Consider the following 21,637-nt stretch of genomic DNA (forward strand, 5'->3'; position numbering starts at 1 on the left):
TGAAAGCCAAGGGGCTTGTAGTTCAACTTATTACTATCTCTTGGTGTTTATAACAGAGACATATAAAGTTCAAATTCTCTCTTTCCATTGTAAACATTAAATTATCTTTGAAAAAAAAAAAATCATACGTTGACAATATAAAGAATGAGATGTTCAAGGTTTTGAGATTTGATTAGTGTTTTGGTGCCGAGAGAGAGAGAGAGAGAGAGAGAGAGAGAGAGAGAGAGAGAGAGAGAGAGAGAGAGAGAGAGAGAGAGAGAGAGAGAGAGAGTTTTGGGGCTTATTTTTGGCCTTTGGATTTTTTTCCCCACGTGGCTTTTATGCATATTAAAATGGGAGAGAACGGGAGAATAATAAATAGGAGAGGAGTTGGACCCAATTTAGACTACTACAATGTTGACTCCACACACACATTACTATAGTAAATTCACCTATATTTAATTGTTTCAACTAACTTAAGCATAGAATTATTTTTAATATTTTTTTATTGCATGTGCTACTAAAAATGTTTTTATTTTTAGATGGTATTTCTTTCAATTGTTGGTTTCCAAAGCTACAAAACATGAGAAAGAATGTCATATTTCAAATAAGTTTTTATTTTTATTTAAATTTTATGAAATTAACCCTATAAGTTCATTTTTTTATTATAAATAATTGAAACACCATATATATAGATAGGACAAAGTTTGGGAATAAATTTGATTGTCCTACTAATAGCAGTAAAATAATTACATGTTTTGAAAATTTTCCCGTTAGATTATATGTTCTTAACATGCATGTCAAATTATGAGTCTATTAGATGTTATTTACTATTCGATCTATAAACTTATTTTCTATGCATAATTTTAAATTATAAAAACTTGAATTTAAAATATTTAATTGATAATATAGCTATTAAGATTTGACCTTTTAAAATTTTTTCAAGCATGTAAAAAATAAGAAGAAAATGTAATCTAATGGTGAATTTGTCAAAATTTATATCCAATAAAAAATATTAAATGTAGTTGTAGAAATTAGTTATAATAAAGTTTTTAACCAAATTTTATTTATACAAATAATTAATATATGGAATTAAATACGTTTATGTCACATATGGAAATTTATTCATAGACTAACAGAAATGTATCTTATTTTAGATAGAGGAGGCTAATTAAAAAGAATTATCATTCATTCATGAAGGAGAATTTGGGTCTTTGGACTCGCATATGCAAGTTGTTAACCAATGCAAATGCCTTCCACATTGGTCTCCTTCCGAGCCACTAGCATACTCTTTGACCCACAAAAGAAGTCTTCGCATTTTAATTTTGGCTAAATGGTAAGTTACACACCTAAGGATTGAGGGAGTTTGTATTTTACATCATGAAGTTTAAGAATTTGGAATTTAACTCTTGAAGTTCTATTCCGTTTGTATCAGTAGTCATTTCATTCATATTTTTCATTAAGTGACATATAAGCTTGTCATGCTAATTTATTTTATCCAATAAAATAATGTTATGTCATTTTTATTATGCCATGTCATTTTAATTTTTTTAGTTTGCAAAAGTGATGTATTTTTTTTTTGAACAAACTAAACACATAACAAGTTTATGTGGCATTTAATGAAAAATACGAATAAAATAACTATTTATGCAAACGAAATAGAATTTTAAAGAGTAAATTGTAAATTCTAAAATTTAGAATATAAAATTTAAATACTCTCAAAGTTTAAGAATATAATTTGCAATTTTTCGGCTAGCATTTAAGGGGAGGAATTCGAATTTCAACTCTAGATAGAGAATTTAGACAAGAGTGCTATTATAGACCACGGTTTCACTACAGTAGAAAGTAAATCAGTTTGGGCAATGCTTCCGTCACAGTTCGACTCTAATCTCCACCCATCAACGGAATATTCTTAACGCGTTTTACTTTTTCGTATGTCCCAGAGAGGAGTGAGGACATATAAATATAATTACTAAGTTTATCAAAAAAAAAAAATATATATATATATATATATGTATGGGTTCGGTTAATGTGTGCCCTAAGGGCATATATTAACAAATCAAGTTTTGGAAAAGTTTTATTGAGAATTGAAAAAGTTGTCAAAACTTTTTCAATTTTCGATAAACTTTTTCTTAAATTGGTTTACTATTGTGTGCTCTTAGGCACACATTAGTAAAATCCTCTATATATATATATATATATATATATATATAATTACTAAAGTTTACATGACTTACGTCCTGTCCTAAGTCCTATCCTGATCTAAGAGGCGGTGAAAGGTATCCTAAATTCCAACGACTAACCCTATCCTTGATTCTCAAAAAAAAAAAAATAATAATAATAATAATAATACTAATAATAAAAAAAAAAAATCTAACCTTATCCTTAAGCAAATGGCTGCCTCTACACCACTGATGTCTTCTTCGTAGTGATTTTTTTATTTTACAAATATTATAGAATTTTAATTTATTGTGTCTAATTAATTATATTTGTTTTTTATTATCATGGTATATAATTGGTAATACATCAATTAATTTTGAATATAAGTGGAGTTCGAATTCTAAATATATTATTCAACCACAAGAGATTAATCAATTTTTAATATCTCTGAGGTTCAAATCCCAAATTTCTTAATAGTAAGTAAGAGAATTTTTAACAATTGAGCTGACTGCACTTATTTAATTTTTTTTATTAGATGACACTTAAGAAAACACAAATTAAAATAAAACAGAACAGGACAATAAAAGGAAAAATATCTCCATCTCTATCTCGTGAAAAAAAAAAAAAAAAAAAAAAAAGATTTCAAAGGTGGGTATCGCTCCTATCCTACTATTTGTTTATTATATATGTCTTAAAGTTTCATTAATTTAAAATAGTTTAACTTTAGTTGACTTCATAATAATTTTTCGTATAAATTTTTGAAACCTCAAAATTTGACACGTTAATATTTTAACAAATATATTTTTTAACTGAATTTAGATTATGTTCTATATATAAACCTTCCTCTAAAATATTACCACATTATTAGAATAGATAAATGCATATACAAATAAAATTATTATAAATTCCTATTAATTGTTCTATAGGTATCAATTTTATTTTTAAGACAAAAAAAAAAAAACAAAAAACAAAGCAAATATATATATATATATATATATATTTATTTATTTGTATATTGCACGACTTATCCACTATTTTTAAGTATAATTATATTTTTGTGAACCTTCTTAAAAAAAACAAATTATTTTGTTCTTTTGTGTATAAATAAAAACAAAACAAAACAAAAATCGAATGCAAATACGCACATATTTCCCACGTGTTCCGAGATATTATAAGAGATGTGGACCAAAAAATTCATCTTCAAAATAGCATTTCCTTATCTAAAATCTTATCAATACTCACTCACTCCATCAATAAAAGCAGAAAATCAGGTACAGTTACACACATTGGAAGAGACTGGACTATCAAAATGACTTCTTTGAGCTTGAATCCCTCCATCACCCTTCTATTCCTTTCCATGCTTAGTCTCCTTTGCTTGACCACTCATGCAACTGCCCCAATTCACCTCAATGAGGTATGTGCAAACACCACTTTCAGCTCCAATAGCATCTACCAATCCAATCTCAACTCCCTCCTCTCTTCACTCTCCTCCAACGCCACACACAACCTTGAATTCTACAACACCACCAGTGGCGAAAACACCTCCAACCCCGTCTACGGCCTCTTCCTCTGCCGCGGCGATGTCACTCCTCAACTCTGCCAAGAATGTGTAGCTGCAGCAGTCAAAGAGATAACCAAAAAATGTTCCAGAGAAAAGGTTGCCGTAATATGGTACGATGAGTGCATGTTGCGTTACTCAAATCGGTCATTCTTTTCCACAGTGGACGAAAAGCCAAAGTTTGCCCTATTGAACACGCAGAATATCACTGAACAGGACCGGTTTAACAAGCTACTGGCTAAGTCAATGAATGAGACAGCAGCTCAGGCCTCTAATGCTCCTATTGGTTCCAAAAAGTTTGGAACCAAAGAAGTAAATATCTCTGCTTTTCAAACACTGTACAACCTTGTACAGTGCACAGCGGACTTGTCCAGAAACGATTGTAGTACTTGTCTTCAGGCTGCTATAAATCTTCTTCCATGGTGTTGTAGTGGAAAGCAAGGGGGAAGAGTCATTTTTCCGAGTTGTAATGTTAGGTACGAATTGTACCCTTTTTACCGGATGGAAAATGCGGCATTCATGCCTACATCAGCTCATACATTTTCACATCCAGGTTCGGTTACTGAACTTTGAATGCTTTTTCCCTTTTTAATGGCGTAATGCTATAGATACAAATTATTGAAGTGATGTGTGATTATTTGCAAATGAAAAAAGTGATATTAATGATGAACTTGTATAAAAACTAAAAAAAAGTTAACCACTTCAACATTTTATAAAAATATTGTAAAATAGTTTGTAACTGTAATATTACTCTACAATATTGGCTATTGGAACGGTGCTTCAATTTTCACGGCATACTTTATCATTCTTTGCCGTTACTGATAATTTTGTTGTGTATGATTTTACTGCGAGTCCTTCTCTCTTTAACGAATAGGGACAATTAGCTATGTACAAAGTCAGGTCCAAGTGGGTTACAACTCTAAAGGATGGAGCTATTAGATAAAACAAACACTATGGAGTAGGCAACAAGCCATTCCATTGGACCATTGCCCACCAACATTGTTCGGTGAGGGGTAGAATGTAGACCGACCATTGGCAGGGCTGATATCCCTCTATGATTCACTTTCCTGAGAAAGTAATTCTTGTAGCAAATTATACCAAGTCAAATGTAAGTAGGGCTATCCAAGAAACCTGGCTACCCGATAGAACCGATGGAACCAACCGAAACCGACCGCCGGCGGCCCAAACTAATCCCTTCGTCAATCGGCCACAGGTTCCTTCTCTCAAAAACCGATTTCGGTAGGTCGAGTGATGGGTGTCCTCCACCAAAATCTAAGCCACCCAACCCGATCGGAAAACCACTTTAAGAAACCTTCAAATCTACCAAATTCTATCCTGATTCGGCGACTATTAGGCCTTCAAAGCTCAGATCTAGCCACGTTTGGCCTTTCTTTGCTTAAATCCACTTAAATTCGGCAATGTTTAACCTAGATTTCTAAGATTCGACAATGTTTGACTTAGATCTGCTTAGATCCAATGATGTTGGTCTCAAATCCGGTGACATTTGGCACAGATTCGACAAGGTTTGACTCAAATCTGATTGAATCTTTCTCTCCTTCACTCAGATCGGACGAAGATCTACCACCTTCCACCCACCACCACTCCTTCATTGGTTTTGATCAAACCGACCCAATCATTTGTCAGAGCTCGCCCGATTTGACTTGAACCACAGACCCGTTGATAGCCCTAAGTGTAAGTCACACACATAACCACTAATAGGTTTTGAGAAACGTACCATGCCTAGGTTGAATAATAGGTTTTGGATCAATATGGTAGATCTATTGAACAACCTTTCCTTCCCAGTAACAATGTGTGGACTCCAAAGTCATGTGAGGCCCATATTTTGTGAGAGGGATGATGCATGAGATATATTTTTCTCTTTTCTCTTCTTGATCAACATTCTAACTAAAAAAAAAAAAAAAAAATTAATAAATAAATAAATTCTGATTTCATGTGAGAAATTTAAATCATTCAGTTTATGAAAAACATTTTTAGAGAATTTTTTTTTTCTCTTACATCAAAGAAACAAAAAGAAGAAGAAAGTTTTGTTTGATATTAAGTTTCTCAAAAAAAAAAAAGTTGTTCAGCTATTGAGTTGGTTGATTTTCCACCTATAGCTATCTTCTTTTCTTACTGTGAGTGATGACTGTCCATTTTCCTAAATTAATGAGCGAAATGATCCCCTCCTATTGATACATTAAACTCTCTCATTTTTAGTCAGATATGTGACAAATAACATTTATTTGATCTACATCTATTTCATCTAAAAAGAAAATGTAAGGAATTGGAGGATTAAATGGGAGGAAGTGGTCTGGCATACGACTCAAATTCCCCTCTCCACCTGCAATGTATCCAGAATTTTTTTTAAAATATATTTAAAAAAAAAAAAAAAAAAAAAAAAAAAAAAAAAACCAGCCAATCTTGCTATATAGTCAAATGGCACTTTTGCCTTCATTTGTACGGAAAGGACTGGGGTCGCATCCTCAATTTTTTCAAGGGAAAACAAAAAGAAAAATGACTCAAAGTAGACTTATTAGACCTAAATAATTGAGTAATGTTTATTAAACATAAACTGTTTTACACAAATTTTACACACAATAGTTACGATTTTCACTGCCTTTTGGAGTGTGCATACAACTGAGTAAAACAGTTTCTGTAAAACAAGTTTAACCCTATATCTTTTATTGGGCAACTCTCTCCTAACGAGCCGTAAACTGTTGTCAATGAAACATGATATTGTTTACGCAGGAAAGGACAAAAGCTCAACGGCAACGATAATCGCCATTGTTGTTCCAATAGCTGCCTTGGTGCTAGTCCTACTCATCCTATCCTTCTGTTTCCTAAGGAGGGCAAGAAAGAAGACCAATGCTATAAAGGAAGAGAGTACTAAGAAAGCTAATCATATCCTAAATTATCAAGGTAAGCAAGTAGTCTTATATTTACATCATATGTCACTTTCTTCTCATTTTTAAGTATACATGAAAATGATGTTAACATATTTGAGTGAGTGGTGTACTTCAAGTGTGAGTGGTGTAGTTAGGTAAATGTTCGAGTTCCACATTAGATAATAACCACAAAAATAAGTGGTTAATATAACATAATTAGATTTATATATAAAGAAAAAAAATTAATTGGACACAAACCCATTAATTTAAGACATTTTTTTGTTTTAATATATATTTATATGATAGAATTTCAATCTATAATATTTGCTCTATGATAATTATTTTTTAATATCAGATCAAGACGTCAATTGATTTTTGGATCACACCAAAATACCAATTGATCTTTGATAGAGGCGGGGTTTTTAAACAACTAGATCTCTTATTCGACAATAAGAGACTTTACCAATTGAGTTAATTGGAGCCTACGATTTAAGTTGTTCTCGAGGGAGTGTTAAAAACTACTTGTAGGTTAAATTTCTAGGATATATGGTAGTTTTTCAGGAAATGAGAAAGAACTTATTGATTATGTACAAACTCTCACCTTATGATAAGCTAACATTGCTCTTTCTAGTGTAATATCTTACTTTTATTTTTTGGATGTTTAGCTGCAAGTGAATTAACAACCGTGGAGTCTTTGCAATTTGATTTTGGGACAATTGAAGCCGCCACAAACAAATTCTCAGATGACAACAAGATTAGTGAAGGTGGATTTGGTAAAGTATACATGGTATATATCAAATTTTTTTTTTTTTTTTTTTTGGGTACTCAAATAAGCATACGTAGCAAATTTACTGCATATATATAATCACAATTTAGATGTGAAAAGTTTTGCCATGAACCTTATAGCTTAATTAGTTGACACCTTCTAGTAATTCTAATGAAACATTCAGAGTTTAAATCCCCTATCCCCAATTGTTGAATTATAAAAAAATAAATAAATAAATAAATGAAAAGCTTTCGAAGTACTGGAATTTAATAAATTCCATGAATTAAACTATTCTAAAGCTATTTAAAATACATACATTACCAGGGTACACTTCCTAGTGGACAAGAAATAGCTGTAAAGAGGTTATGGAAAAGTTCTGGACAAGGAGTAGAACAATTTAAACAATTCAAAAACGAGGTTGAACTACAAGCAAAGCTTCAACACAAAAATTTGGCAAGGCTATTGGGATACTGCTTGGAAGGAGAAGAAAAGATACTTATCTACGAATTTGTGCCCGATAAGAGTCTTGACAATTTTATATATGGTTTGTCTATCTAAACACGCATCCAATAGTTTTATGTGCATTTGGAATTCTTTGTTTTTATTTTATTTTATTTTTCTTTTGATGAACGTTTAGATTCAAAAAAACAAGGACTATTGCATTGGGAAACACGATATAAGATAATTGGAGGGATTGCTCAAGGAATACAATATCTTCATGAAGATTCTCAACTTAGAATCATACATTGTGATCTAAAGGCCAGCAGCATACTGTTAGATGCAGAAATGAATCCAAAAATTTCAGATTTTGGTATCGCACGGACTCTTGAAGTTGATCAAACTCAAAGAAATGCAAGTGAAATTGTGGAGACATAGTAAGTTCCAAATGGTTTTTCTTCTAATTTGCATCATTAGAATTAATGCATTTATTCCAGTCCCATTCCAACTAATAAATCACTGAAAAAAATTTATAAAAAATGCAAAAAAAAAGGTAATTTTGACACATTGAACTCGAAGAACATAATCATGAGGTTCCTCATTGTCATTTAGTAACACTACTATGTGTTTGTGGTGTTGGTTTGCAGTGGTTATATGTCTCCAGAGTACGCAATGCAGGGGGAATTCTCTGAGAAATCTAATGTGTATAGTTTTGGTGTCCTCGTCCTTGAAATTATCACTGGAAAAAAGAATAGTAACTTTGAATCAAAAGGGGCTGAGGACCTCTTGAGCTACGTGAGTATATAACATATAGTGTAATTTGTTTCCCTTTCTTAATGCCTAGGGTCACCACTAGTAGCATGACATTCTGCTTTATAAAATGTGCAGGCATGGATACATTGGAGGGATGGGAGGCCCTTGGAATTGTTGGATCCAACTTTGGAAGGTTTTTATTTGATAGATGAAGCCATTAAATGCATCCACATTGGCTTATTATGCGTTCAGAAGGATCCAGCTGACAGACCCACTATGGCATCAATAGTTCTCGCGCTTAATAGCCACTCTGTTAGTCTACCAGCACCGCAACAGCCAGCTTTTTTCCTTCGCAACACAGACCAGAACTTGCTCCAAATGTCTATGGAGTCTGATCAATCTACTAGCATGTCCATGTCATGGTCTGTCAATGAAGAATCTGTTACTGAACCACACGCTCGATAGTTTACAGAAGCCAGGAATGCACAAGTTTTGTGCAAACGGGTGGGCATAAAGTTTAAAGCTAAGACATTAAATTATTTGGGTTTTTGTACAACGAGTCCAAGGCCATTACATTTTTAAAAACATCTTTTACGATCACTGACATGAGTTGTTTTTATTGTATGTAATAAATGTGGCATCGGTACTGATGGACCGAAGTAGAAATATACAACATCTCATGTTAGTAATTATAAAAAAATTATGTCGCATTACTCTTACAATGAAATAACCAATTGGCTTATTTATTGTGACTTTTAGTTAGTTTAACTGATAAAATATCTAATGGTTGAATAAGATATCGGGAGTTCAATCTCTACCTACACTAAAAATTGATTGGTGTCTTAGTCTAACTAACAAAAACTATCATTAGGAGCGGATGTCATAGGTTAAAACTATCTTTAAAAAAAAAAAAATTGGTTATTTAACCAAAGAAAAAAGCACGCTGATTTTGAGGAATTGGATTCACTTGTAATCAAGAGAGCATAATAATGGATGTTCTCACTGCAAGAAATGTTAATATTTGTGAAAATCCAACACGGTCACAATGGTCTCTACTCTTTTGTTAGAGATAGTATCTCATGTTCTCAATGGGAAGTAACAATCTCTAATTTAGGGGTCACCCCCAGTAATTGTAAGGGTATATTGGAAATTTCCAATGTACGAGTCATATATGGAGGCACCATAAATTATTGTAAACCTTCTATATGAATTTTTTGGCACTCACTCTTGTGGATGTAGGCCCACTGTCAAATTACATAAATCTCTATGTGAATTTGCTCTCTTTTTTTCTCTAATTTTACTACTATGCTAAGATCTGAAATCATCAATATTTCTATTGGCCTATCTAGCTAACAAAGGTAAGGGTTTTTTTTTTTTTTTTTTTTTTTTGATACATCAGTAGTTGGGGGTACGGGGATTTGAACTCTAAATGTCTTGGTTGGAAACATCAAGAGTTGTCAGCCAATTAAATTATAAGACTCTTGACAATTAAAGGAGCTAGTCGTAGAGCCAATGTGGATAAATAATTATTTTGCTTGGTAATATAATGTTGTAATTTTTTCTCTAAAATTATTTGAAGATAATTTGTTCTCCTTAAAAATTAAACAATTTCTATTCTATCCAATTAGATCTATTTTGGTCCAATTTGGTCCAATTCAACTCACACAGTCAATTTTAGTCTCCTTTAGTTCATGTTAGACTAATTAGGCCTCAAATTGATTCTTTTTGTAGGCTGTCTTTTCAGATTTAGCTTACAATTTTTTTATTTTTTTTTTTTTTGAGTTGAAAAGTATGAAATTTTATTATATTTGGGTTAAACTCTATAGTTTTGAGTTAATAAATACCAAGAAAATAGACATTATAAATTGGAAATATGAGCCCTAAAAATGATAAATATTCAAAAGTCTCATTCGGTTCACATTGATTCTATTTGGTCCATTCTATCCTCTTTGGTCTAGTTTGGTCCTATTTAGTCTGTACGGTCCTAATTGGTTCATTTAGTCCATTCTATCCACTAAAGTTCTATTTGGTCCAAATCGGTACATTGGTTCTTATTTAGTCAACTTTAGTTTTATTCGGTCCATTCAGTCCACATTGGCTCTATTTGGTCCATATTGGTCCTAATTTGTCCACTTTAGTCCTATTCAACCCATTTTGCCCACTTTGGTTCTATTTGGTCCTATTCCGTCAATTTTGTCCACTTCAGTTCTATTCGGGCCATTTGGTCCACTTGGTGATATTCAATCCATTTTGTCCACTTTGGTTCTATTTAGTCTACTTTGGTCCATTCGTTCTTATTCGGTCCACCTTGTTCGTATTTCGTCCATTCAGTTCATTCAATCCACATTGGCTCTATTTGGTCCATATTGGTCCAATTTGGTTCTATTCGGTCCACTTTGGTTCTATTTAGTCTTTTTTGGTCCATTCCATCCACTTTAGTCTACTTCAGTCATATTCGGGCCATTTGGTCTATTTTGGTTATATTTAGTCCATTTTGTCTACTATGGTTCTATTTAGTCTACTTTGGTCCGTTTGTTCTTATTCGGCACAACTTGATCTGATTCGGTCCACCTTGTTTGTATTCGGTCCATACTGTCATAGTCCATCCATTTGATTTACTTTGTTCAATTTGGTCCAATTTTGTCCATTTGGACCACTTCAATCTATTTTATGCAATTACATATGGAAAAAGACAAATTTGGGTTAAAAGCACCTAATCTAAATCCAAATATATTAAGAGAAATATAAATCTCAAACTCATAATATCTAAAATCTTAAGTATAGACTGCCAATACAATCTATGAAAATTCTCTGCTTGCCTTCCTACCGCAATAGTGATAGAACTATCTAATAGTGATAGAACTATCTTTTTATGGTGATTTGCTCCATGAACTCCTCGTTCACATTAAGCCATAATCTCTAGCACTCCAAGGAACCTTCGTAAATATTTTGCAACAGTTTACCTCACTCGAAATATGGTTGCAATCTCTCTAACCTTCGTATTATATAATTAAAAAACATTAAGATTTGGCCTTAATTTCTTGAAACTGAGTAAAAAAATTACCAAAATGCTTATACGTGGATGCTTGCATTGGTCTTACTCTGACCGACTACCCCATGAAAGAACCAATTGAGATGGTATTGTACCTTCTAAGGGCTGAGATTAAGAGTTAATTTTTGAACTTTTTCACTTAGCTATTAGATTGGAAAAGTTAAAATGTAAATAATAATAACAATAATAATCATCAAATCTAATGGTTAAAGGTCACTACAAGAAAAGAGCCTACTAGCGAAGGTAAAATGCCCTCGCAAAAATTCAAATATCATCGCAAAAGGTTATTAACGAGGGCATATGGCCCTCGAAGGCCGTCGTATTTGCTCTTGTTGCTAAAAGAGATTTTGCGACCATACCTTCGCAAATAGATAATTTACGAGGGCAATCTACCATCTTTATTGAACAAATTTGTCCTCACAAATATATTACCAAACGAAGAGAAAAGTCGAAACTTATTTTTAGCGAGAGGAAGCAATCGTCGTTAACAGCTATTTGTGAGGACCTTCATACCCTCACAATTAATTATTTGCAAATTCTAAATTGACAGCATACTTTTTAGAGACAAATAGTGTCGTCACTAAAATTTATTTGTGAGGGCTTTAACGGCGGGCAATAAACATCGCTATAGGGCTTATTAAACAACAGACCTTATGCACCTTTTAGCGGTGGTTATGCCCACTGCTATATGTATGAAGCTATAGCGACAGCCTATAAATGCCGCTATAGGTCTTCAATTATATCATAATTTTAAACCTTTAGCGGCGCTTTTTGCCTGCAACTATAGGCTATTTTTTTTTTCCTCCTGGGTTTTAAAACCAGTCCTATTAAAAACAACCTATAATAATTTTAGTTCTACTGAAACAATACCACAAATATAACTAATTAACAACACAACAAATGTCTCCAAACTAACATTATATTAACATAAAAATATATTATCAAATACATAACATTGTCTATAACCATCATCAAAGTTCCAAAGTGTTTAAAAATATCCTTTAACACTTCAAAAAATGCAATTGTTCAAATGTAGTTCTTTGTACACAAAAAGTCATCAAACACCAACATAAAACTTAGAAGTAGCTGGTTGATGGGATGTAGCTAATGATTTTTAGAGAGCTGGAGATTGTTGGATGAACATCCTACATACAACCAAGATTACTTAATAAGTGCATATAAATGGTTCAAATAGAATGATAAGAAAATCTTAGAGATTTAGGGCTTTTCATCTTGCTCATTCAATAAGTGCATACAAACCAAGATTATTCAATAAGTGCATATAAATATTAGCTCATCAAGACTGTTAAGACTTTTCCATGATTTTGTTTGGGACTTGATATGGTTCTATATATTCAGTTGGGCTTCTTCATTTAATTTTATCAGCTATTTCTCCATTGCAACACCATTAGCATGTAATGGATATCTCAATACATTTGGTAACTATAACATCATTACTAGCAATATTCTTTAGTAATGGATATCTCTTTAAATATCCCATTTCATTTTAGTGTTCCACATGTGTGAAAAAGATAGAGAGAAGCCCCTAAAATGAACTAATCAAATAAAAACAACTCAACAAGAATCATCCAAAATTGCCTAAAACAATCAACACTCCCAATATCAACTAAAACCACCTTATAACTTCATACAAGCCACCTGCTTGCCCCAATTCAACTACTCACCACAGAGAGAGAGAGAGAGAGAGAGAGCTGCTCTGGAAGTGTGTAGTAGTAAGTAAATTAGGCAGCTTGCCCGTGGATGAACCAAATCCAAACTAGCACACAGACATGAAAAAAGGTAGCAAGAGACAGAACACTCAAAATCCACAATACTCTTTTCATTTTTTTTTCTTAGAACCCATTAGAAAAAGAAGCACCAAAAAAAAAAAAAAAAAAAAAAAAAAAAAACCCCAAAGAGAGAGTACCTTAAGCAAAAGGAGATAGATAGCTGCTCAAAAGTGTGTAGTAGTAAGTAAACTAGGCAGGCTGCCTCTGGATGAACCAAACGGAGAACATATTATTGGATGATTTTATTTTATTTTTGATAATCTATATTGCAGACAACATATTCTTAAATCCAACTCCTATGCAAAGCAATTAGGACCAACAAAGACACAATACAAAAAACAAAACACACCTATCTGCAAAACTGGACAAAGAAATGAGGATGGTACCAACTTTGTTGAAATTTAGGGTAACGTTTTCACTTTTATTGAAGCCAATTGAAGTTGATTTTATTATGCTAACTTCAACCTACAAGAATGAAACAATTAAAATATAACTAGTGGTTAGTGACAAAGACCTAGTATCTATATTTTTCTCTCTGCCAACCTTTGTTTTTCCCATATTACTATTTCTTTGAATTTTGTTTTCAAAAGTTGAAAACATACTCTTGTTTGCGGGGAACCATATTAAACAACTTTCCAACCAAATTAAACTTACAAGTCCACTGTCACATCATCCATATTTATATCTAAAAATCTTTGGCTTACAATTGCTCTTTGCATATCCAACTACACAGCACTGATTTTCCCAGGGAATAAATTCCACTTACATAGTGTTCCCCACCCTCAGTATCAATTGAACTTCAATCAAAATTTGTAGTTATGAAACCTATTGATTCAAACTACCACATGAAATGAAAACTGAACATTGATATCCTTACCAAGTGCCAACTTTAGGCACAAGTGTTTGTCTAGGAGAAATTCACAACATAATTGATCAGCCCTTAAGTGGCAGTGCATGTGCATGTGCTTAAGATAGCTTAATCAAAAGACACACTGATTTTAAAATGTATATTACATTCATCACAGTCTCATAACATTATTGTAATTGTTAGGATCGAAATGATTTTATTATATTATATAGTTAGCAAAGAAAAATTATATATTTATAGACATTAGCAACCAGTCAGACTTAAGAATACGGGAAGAAATTATTACAATTTTAGTTTGGCATACCATCTAAAAGATACTCTGGGGCTACATAACCCAAAGTTCCTGAAAGCTTAATGTTGTTCCTGTTTTGGGCCCCATTGGACACTGCAAGACCAAAATCTGAAAGCTGATTCCAGACAATGTGAGAAAGAAAGAGAGCTTCAGTGAGTTAAATGGAAGATAATTAAAATGTTCAGTAGCAATATATATAAGACAAATTCAAGAATTTTATAAAGGAAATCATAGACTACAATGTTTTTTTAAATAAATTTTACCTTAGCATTGTAGTTGGAATCCAAAAGTATAATTGGTCCTTGTCGCAAAAGACTAATCCCTGTAGCCTAGGTGTCTACTCTACTTTCCAAAGAAAATAATAGATGGACACTAAGAACTAAGAAGGCATCATCACAAACCTCTAACCTATGCTTGTTAGATTTAAATCAGACTACATATATCCCAACTCTGATCAAGCAAACCAGAATGTTCTTTATAAAATTAGAGAGCATTTTTACAAAAAAAAATTTATATAGACAATTCAAAGAACTATTTAAAAACTTGAGACCGAATAAAATAGCTTTCATCTAATGCTATACATAAAATGGGTTGACAGAAAATTGCAAATCAATTTTCATATTGGTTATCTCTAAAAAAGGGAACATGAATTGGCAGGTGTACTACTTGTTAGACATTGAGCTTGAGTCCAAGCAAATGAGTGTCTATATAATCAACTAAAGGGGGAAAGACCGTAGCTTTTCTAACTTCCCACGCTTGCTCCTACTTTTTAACATAAAAGTACATTACATAAAAATAAGATAAAAAATAAGTTGATACAAAATTGAAAAAAGGAAGAAAACTCGGAGCTAAATTGTTGGGTGTCTGTAAGAGGCAAAGTTGGAACAGCAGGGGTCACTGTTTTAGTATGACTCCATGATCTCCTTCCAACCTCCTTAAATTTAAATGAAGATAAAGTCTATTAAAAAAAGAAAAGGGGGGGGGGGGGGGGGGGGGGGGGGGGGGACCAATTTGCTCGCCACTAAAACAGTAAATGAACTTTGGTGGTGAGGAAATAAGTGAAATTCACCCAGACACTTTCCATTATACTCAATAACCCACCAAAGTTCAGCAGGTCAGACACAGAGAGAGAGAGAGGTGATTGGCAAAAGCTGCGACCCAGATCCAATTCCACCACACTAGCAGAACCTATCACTAGATTCATCACCTAAAATACTCAATCATTGTCCAGGTCATGGATTTTCCATAATATGACAGATCAAAATAAGATTTAAAAATAAAAAAGAGACGCTGAAACTCATAGGCGGAGAAACACTAAAATAGAGCACACAATAAGGTTAAGTTGATAATCATTCTTCTAAGCTGGTAGCAGTGGCACCAAATAAATAAATATATATATATATATATATATTTGTATATATATAAAAAGTAGTCTTAACATGCAATCAATCAGTGAAGCAACAGCATACAATCATGTTAATCAAGTAAGCATACACCCAAGTAACAAACCTGAATTTCCTTAAGGCTTGTAGTCACCCCATTTAGCAACTCACATGTGATTCCACTAAACCTGAATATCCACAATGAATTATTATCAATGGAAAATAGTCAAGTCAAATCACTTTTGACACACTGATAACATATATGCCTTTTTTTTATATAGGAAATAAAAATTTTATTGAATAAAATGAACATCGTGTTCATGATGATGAACACTCTGGACATGAAAACTGACAACATACATACAGAGAGAGAGGATATCCAATTGGCACAGTCAAAGTGTGTAAGACTCAACTTTTTTTATTATATAGTATATGATATATAAAATAAGAAAACAGTCATACTTAAAAAAAAATTTAAATAAATAAATAAAAAGACAGTATTGATGAATCATGGGAAGTTGCTAAAACTCCAACAAAGTTTCTTAGCATTACAGCTTGCTTTAATGACGAAAACACAAGATATCCAAAACCCAAATATTTCTGTTGAGTTCATTTCTTAAAAATCAGCTCAAAAATATCCAAATAAATGTCTACCAAAAGCTCAAACAAAAGTGTATAAATGTCTACTAGAAGCTCAAACGAAAGTGTACCTGGTGTTGTAGTCAGTGACAGTGTTTGATGGTTTAACCAATTTATCTAGCGTGACCCGGAAAAATTCAGTCATGGCTAATTAGACATCCAAGAAAAATAACGTTGATTACCAAATCTTGTATATACTGTAGGAAGAAATAAACATGTCCACGTAATAGACCTGCAAAATGAAAATTTTAAAAAGTTAGATTCTACAAAAAGAAGAAAACATTCAGGTATTCTATCAAACAATTTCTGTGCATGTAATAAAAAGTTTGTTAGTTAAGTCTACCCCAGCAACAGCAAATTTTTTTGAGAAAAGGGGGTGATTTGCAGAGAGAGAAACAAATTAAACTTTATAGAATAGAAAATAATCAAACCTTGAATTAGAGGGTGAAATCAATGTGACCAAAATATGCTCCGATTGAGTCAGGGAAAGTAGCTATGAGAAGGAGATAAAACGCTCCAAGCAGAATGGCATCGAATGAGTAAAATGCTTGAGTGTGATATATAATTGGCTGAAAGGATAAGGGAAAGTAGCTGGATTGAAGGCCAAAAGACCAAATACTGAAACCAAGTCGCACCTAACGGCGACATTGGAGGTCGACGACGACGGCGGCGGCGGTGGCTAGCATCGGTGGCAGATGGGTGGCTGTGCAATGGGTGGCGGTTGCAGACGGGTCCGATGGAGGGGAAAAAGAGAGAAGAGGAGTGAGGGAAGAAAGAGAGATTACCGTGAGAGAGAAAAGACAGAGGGAAAAAAATTTGGGGAAATTCTGTGAGGGGGAAAGAGTGAAAGGGAAAAATTTGTATATTGCGGATGAAAAAGAAATTTCAGACTTTCAGAAATAGATTCAAATTTAAATCAATAACAAATTATTTGTTATGAAAATATTATAATCAAAACAATACTCTTTTGATAATGAGTAAGTATTAAACCCATCAACTTAATAAATTAGAGCCAACATGATCTAACCCAACATGACACTTTAAATTTGTTTTCATAAGTTGATAGATTCTCTTAAAAACGCAAAAATTGGAGTTGTTGACAAAACTTTCAATCTAACCCATACCGTGTTATTAATACTTCTAAAAATATATTTATATTTGAAATCATTTAGTTTAATTTATTTAGCATTTAAATAAATAATAAATCACAAATTTTTTTTTAAAATAATTAATTTTTAAAAAAATAAAATAAGATAATTAAATTATTTTTTTTATTCCTTTCATTATTATTAATTTTTTGGCAAAACATGTTTATGTTCTTTGTGTTCTTTCCAAAATATAACTCATATTCTTAAATCAATAAAAATTAATCAAAATAACATTTTATTAAGCATTTTCTCACACATTCACACACTCAAAAGAAAAATTTAGCCCTAAAACCTAATTCTCAAACCAGATTTCCAAATCTTCTAAGACATTCTCAATCCTTCCTCTCTCTAACTCCATGACCGAGCACCGCCACCTTCGCTCATCACATCACCACGACCAGATCTCTCTTTAACTCCATGACCGAGCACTACCATCTTTGCTCTTTGCTCATCGCTCATCGATTCGCTCTCTCTATCTCTCAATTTTGCTCAAAATCAGACCCAAATGTCTTAAACTTCTCCATTCTCAGATCAGTTTCTCTCTCTCTTAAACCGGTGGGTCTCTTTCTCACTTAGATCGATGTCTCTCTCTCAAAGATCGGTGCTTCACTCTCTCTTTCTCTTAAATAAATTTCTCTCTCTTAGTGGGACTCTCTCTTGATGGATCTCTCTCTTTTTGCCTCGTCCCTCCTTGGTGGTGGTGGTTGGTGGTTTTGGAAGTGGTGGTCAATTGGGTTCGGTGATGAGTCGTGGGGTGGGTTTGTTGACTGCTTGGTTTTGGTCTCAATGGGTTTTGGTGTTTTGGATTTGAGATGTTTTGGTGTTTTGGAGTTTGTTGGGTTTTGTTCTCAATGGGTTTTAGTGCTTGGTCGCTAAGAAAATGCAAGAAAAGAAAAAAAAAATCAAACTCAAATGTCTCAAACTTCTTCTTTCTTAGATCGGTTTCTCTCTCTCTCTCTCTCAAATCGGTGGGTCTCTCTCTCGCTCAGATTGATGTCTCTCTCTCAAAGATTGGTGCTTCACTCTTTCTTCTACTCAAATAAATGTCTCTCTTTTAGTGGGTCTCTCTCTTTTTGCCTTGTCCTTCCATGGTGGTGGTGGTTGGTGGTTGTGGAAGTGGTGGTCAGTTGGGTCCAGTGATGAGTCATGGGGTGGGTTTTTTGATTGCTTGATTTTGGCCTCAATGGGTTTTGGTCTTTTGGATTTGAGGTGTTTCTATGTTTACTTGGTTTTGTTCTCAATGGGTTTTGGTGTTTGATTGCTAAGAAAATGCAAGAAAAGAAACAAAAAGTTGACTAATCCAATTTTATATCTGTGGCAATGAGGATGTGTGCTGGTGAGGATGCATGTTGGTGGTGGTGGTGGTGGTGGTTGGTTCCAATGAGACTTTTTGAAAATTTATGTGTATCTTTGTCATTTTAATTGTTTTACCAATATTTCAATCTTTGAAGTTTTAAGGATATTTTGATCATATTAGGCATATCAAAGGTATTTGAATCATTTTAGATTCGGAATTGGGCTGATAATTAATTTATAATGTGGGCTATGGATTTCCTACTATGGGTAATTCCTAGCCAAGCCTGGATTATGTGTTGCTTTTCCTTAGTAGAGCTCTCTTCTCCTGTTAAGTTACTTTCCCTTTATTAGTGTTCTCTCTCTTTCTCTTGCTCTCTCTTTCGCTTAGAATGACCAATCCCTTCTCTCTACTCCTTTTTCCTATTTATACCTTGAGGTTGGTAGGGTGCTCATGATTACCTTCTGGCCTCACTCGTGTGGGTGGGGCCCAATCTGATTATTCCTTACAAGGAATATGCTTCCTTGGAAACAGTGGTAATGGCATTGGAATTGGTTCCAGTCTCCAAAAAGTTGCTCGACAGTGATATTCCCTAAGGCAATACCGAGTTGTCGAGGTTGCGAGCTGCCCCTAGTAAGTACAGCCCCCCACTAATCCATACATGATCGGCATGAGCTTGTCTAACTTGCAATCAATGGAACAGGCATACCATTGGGTTTGGGCTTAAGAAAGTCTTAGGGGTGTGTCTGGGGCAAGGCCCAAGGCCCAATGGGCCTAAGGCCGTATGTTGTACCGTGGTTATTTTGAAGAGTTAGTGTTATTGAGCAAAGTCAATTATTTAAAAGTTATTGAATGGTAAACCATTTAATGCCCACTTCAAATGGGTAATAAAATAGTGAATATCATTAATCCAATTTATCAAAAGATAAAACTTAGGTACAATACATTAGGTGTACTATATTAGGATCTCCAATTGAATTCAAATGTTTGGCTGCATTGAATTTAATTGTCATTTGAAAAGACAAGACTATTTTTATTTTTTTATTAATGCCCCAAGGTTTTGAAATCAATTAGGAAGGAAAAAAAAAAAAAATCCTAATGTACTACAACTAAAAGGCTATACCTAAAATTTACTCTTTATTTTATGGGCAAATTATTACCAGGCATAAATTTATCTTGAATCTTTTGTAGAAAAATATTTTCAACTAGTCTATTATATTTATTAGAAAAAACATATTACTAGAAACATAGTAATCATTTAGTTCTATTTCGGTTTAATTTAACAAAATATTTTATTCTAGTCACTAAACCAATACACTTAACCCCCTTTGTTCCACTTTGACTCAAATTTTAATCGATTTTGGTTGTCTTAGCCATTTTTAATCAATTCGGTAGGTATGCATTTGAAATATTATTTTTGTTTAAGTTATAGCTTCACATCTAATAATTTTACTTATTAATTTTTTAAAAAACAAGATAAAATAAAAACTACAATGAATAAATGTTTGGTAAATGTGTTATGAGAAGCATTAATTTATAATTTGATGTTCTAATGATTAATTCGAAAGGCTAATCTTGGTCATTAAATTGATTTATTATTAGTGGGTGTATATTTTTAACCATCACAAATAATACACTTTTTGTGAGGAAATTCTATTGTCCCTAGCAAAAAGTATGGAGGGAAAATTTCCCTCCAAAAGTTTTTATATTTTAATGATTATTTGCAAAGGTCAATCTTAGTCCTCAGTCCTCACAAATAATTATTATTAGTGAGCGCATTTTATTAACCCTCACAAATAATATCCTTTTCATGAGGGATTTTCATTGCCCCTCGCAAATAATTTGACGAAAATTTTTATCTCCAAAAAAAGTTTATATTTTAATGATTATTTGCGAAGGCCAATCTTGGTCCTTGCAAATAATGGGGATTCTAGCATTTTACCCTTATTTTTAAAAAAATTTAGCAATATGCCCCTATTTTGAAACTATTTAAGTCCGTGCCCCTGTTTTAAAACTCGATTTATAGAAAATCGAGTATCGGACGATCAAACTTAAAAAAAAAAAAAAAAAAAAAAAAAAAAAAAAAAAAAAAAAAAAAAAAAAAGCATGGAACTCTAGTTCATGGATCTTGAGTTCCATTTAAAACGCCACTATAGGACAATCAAAACGTAGCTATAGGTTAACTTAAAAAAAAAAAAAAAAAAAAATTGCTTGTAACTCGAGTTCACGGAGCTTGAGTTCCATTTAAAACACCACTATAGGACAATCAAAACATAGCTATAGGTTTGGCCCGATCAAACTAAAAAAAAAAATCCATGGAACTCGATTTCATGGAGCTCGAGTTCCATTTAAAACGCCACTATAGGACAATCAAAACGTAGCTATAGGTATGGAACTCGATCTCCATGAACTCGAGTTTCATGCAAATTTTTTTTTTCAAGTTTAATCGGGCATAACTTGATTTTAAACTAATCGAAACTCGATTTTAGTAAAATCGAGTTTCAAAACAAGGGCATATACCTAAATAGTTTTAAAACAGGGACATATTGCTAAATTTTTTTAAAAATAAGGGTAAAATGCTAGAATCCCCTGCAAATAATATAGTATTAGTAAGGGCATATTTTTAACCCACA

At 32.9% G+C, this 21,637-nt stretch overlaps 2 protein-coding genes across 3 annotated transcripts; one reads left to right on the forward strand and one right to left on the reverse strand.

Annotated features, from left to right (window-relative positions):
- Positions 1–3,373: 3,373 nt before the first annotated feature.
- LOC115988922 (cysteine-rich receptor-like protein kinase 25) lies at positions 3,374–9,224 on the forward strand. Its single transcript, XM_031112559.1, has 7 exons — positions 3,374–4,250; positions 6,446–6,616; positions 7,248–7,369; positions 7,673–7,892; positions 7,986–8,223; positions 8,434–8,581; positions 8,675–9,224. The coding sequence occupies exons 1-7, from the start codon at positions 3,449–3,451 to the stop codon at positions 9,002–9,004; spliced, it is 2,031 nt and encodes a 676-aa protein (XP_030968419.1). The 5' UTR covers positions 3,374–3,448; the 3' UTR covers positions 9,005–9,224.
- A 3,281-nt stretch (positions 9,225–12,505) lies between these two features.
- Positions 12,506–17,425, reverse strand: LOC115988943. Of its 2 annotated transcripts, XM_031112581.1 has the most exons (6): positions 16,994–17,425; positions 16,634–16,794; positions 16,051–16,111; positions 14,554–14,656; positions 13,519–13,585; positions 12,506–12,736 (listed from the first exon to the last, which is right to left on the reverse strand). In XM_031112581.1, the coding sequence occupies exons 2-6, from the start codon at positions 16,705–16,707 to the stop codon at positions 12,706–12,708; spliced, it is 336 nt and encodes a 111-aa protein (XP_030968441.1). In that variant the 5' UTR covers positions 16,708–16,794; positions 16,994–17,425; the 3' UTR covers positions 12,506–12,705. The 2 variants fall into 2 exon arrangements, with proteins under 2 accessions (XP_030968441.1, XP_030968442.1); XM_031112582.1 differs by lacking the exon at positions 13,519–13,585 and having other exon boundaries at positions 12,508–12,736.
- Between the last annotated feature and the right edge of the window lie 4,212 nt (positions 17,426–21,637).

Source organism: Quercus lobata, chromosome 5 (genome assembly GCF_001633185.2).
Source record: "Quercus lobata isolate SW786 chromosome 5, ValleyOak3.0 Primary Assembly, whole genome shotgun sequence".
NCBI classification, from domain to species: Eukaryota; Viridiplantae; Streptophyta; class Magnoliopsida; order Fagales; family Fagaceae; genus Quercus; species Quercus lobata.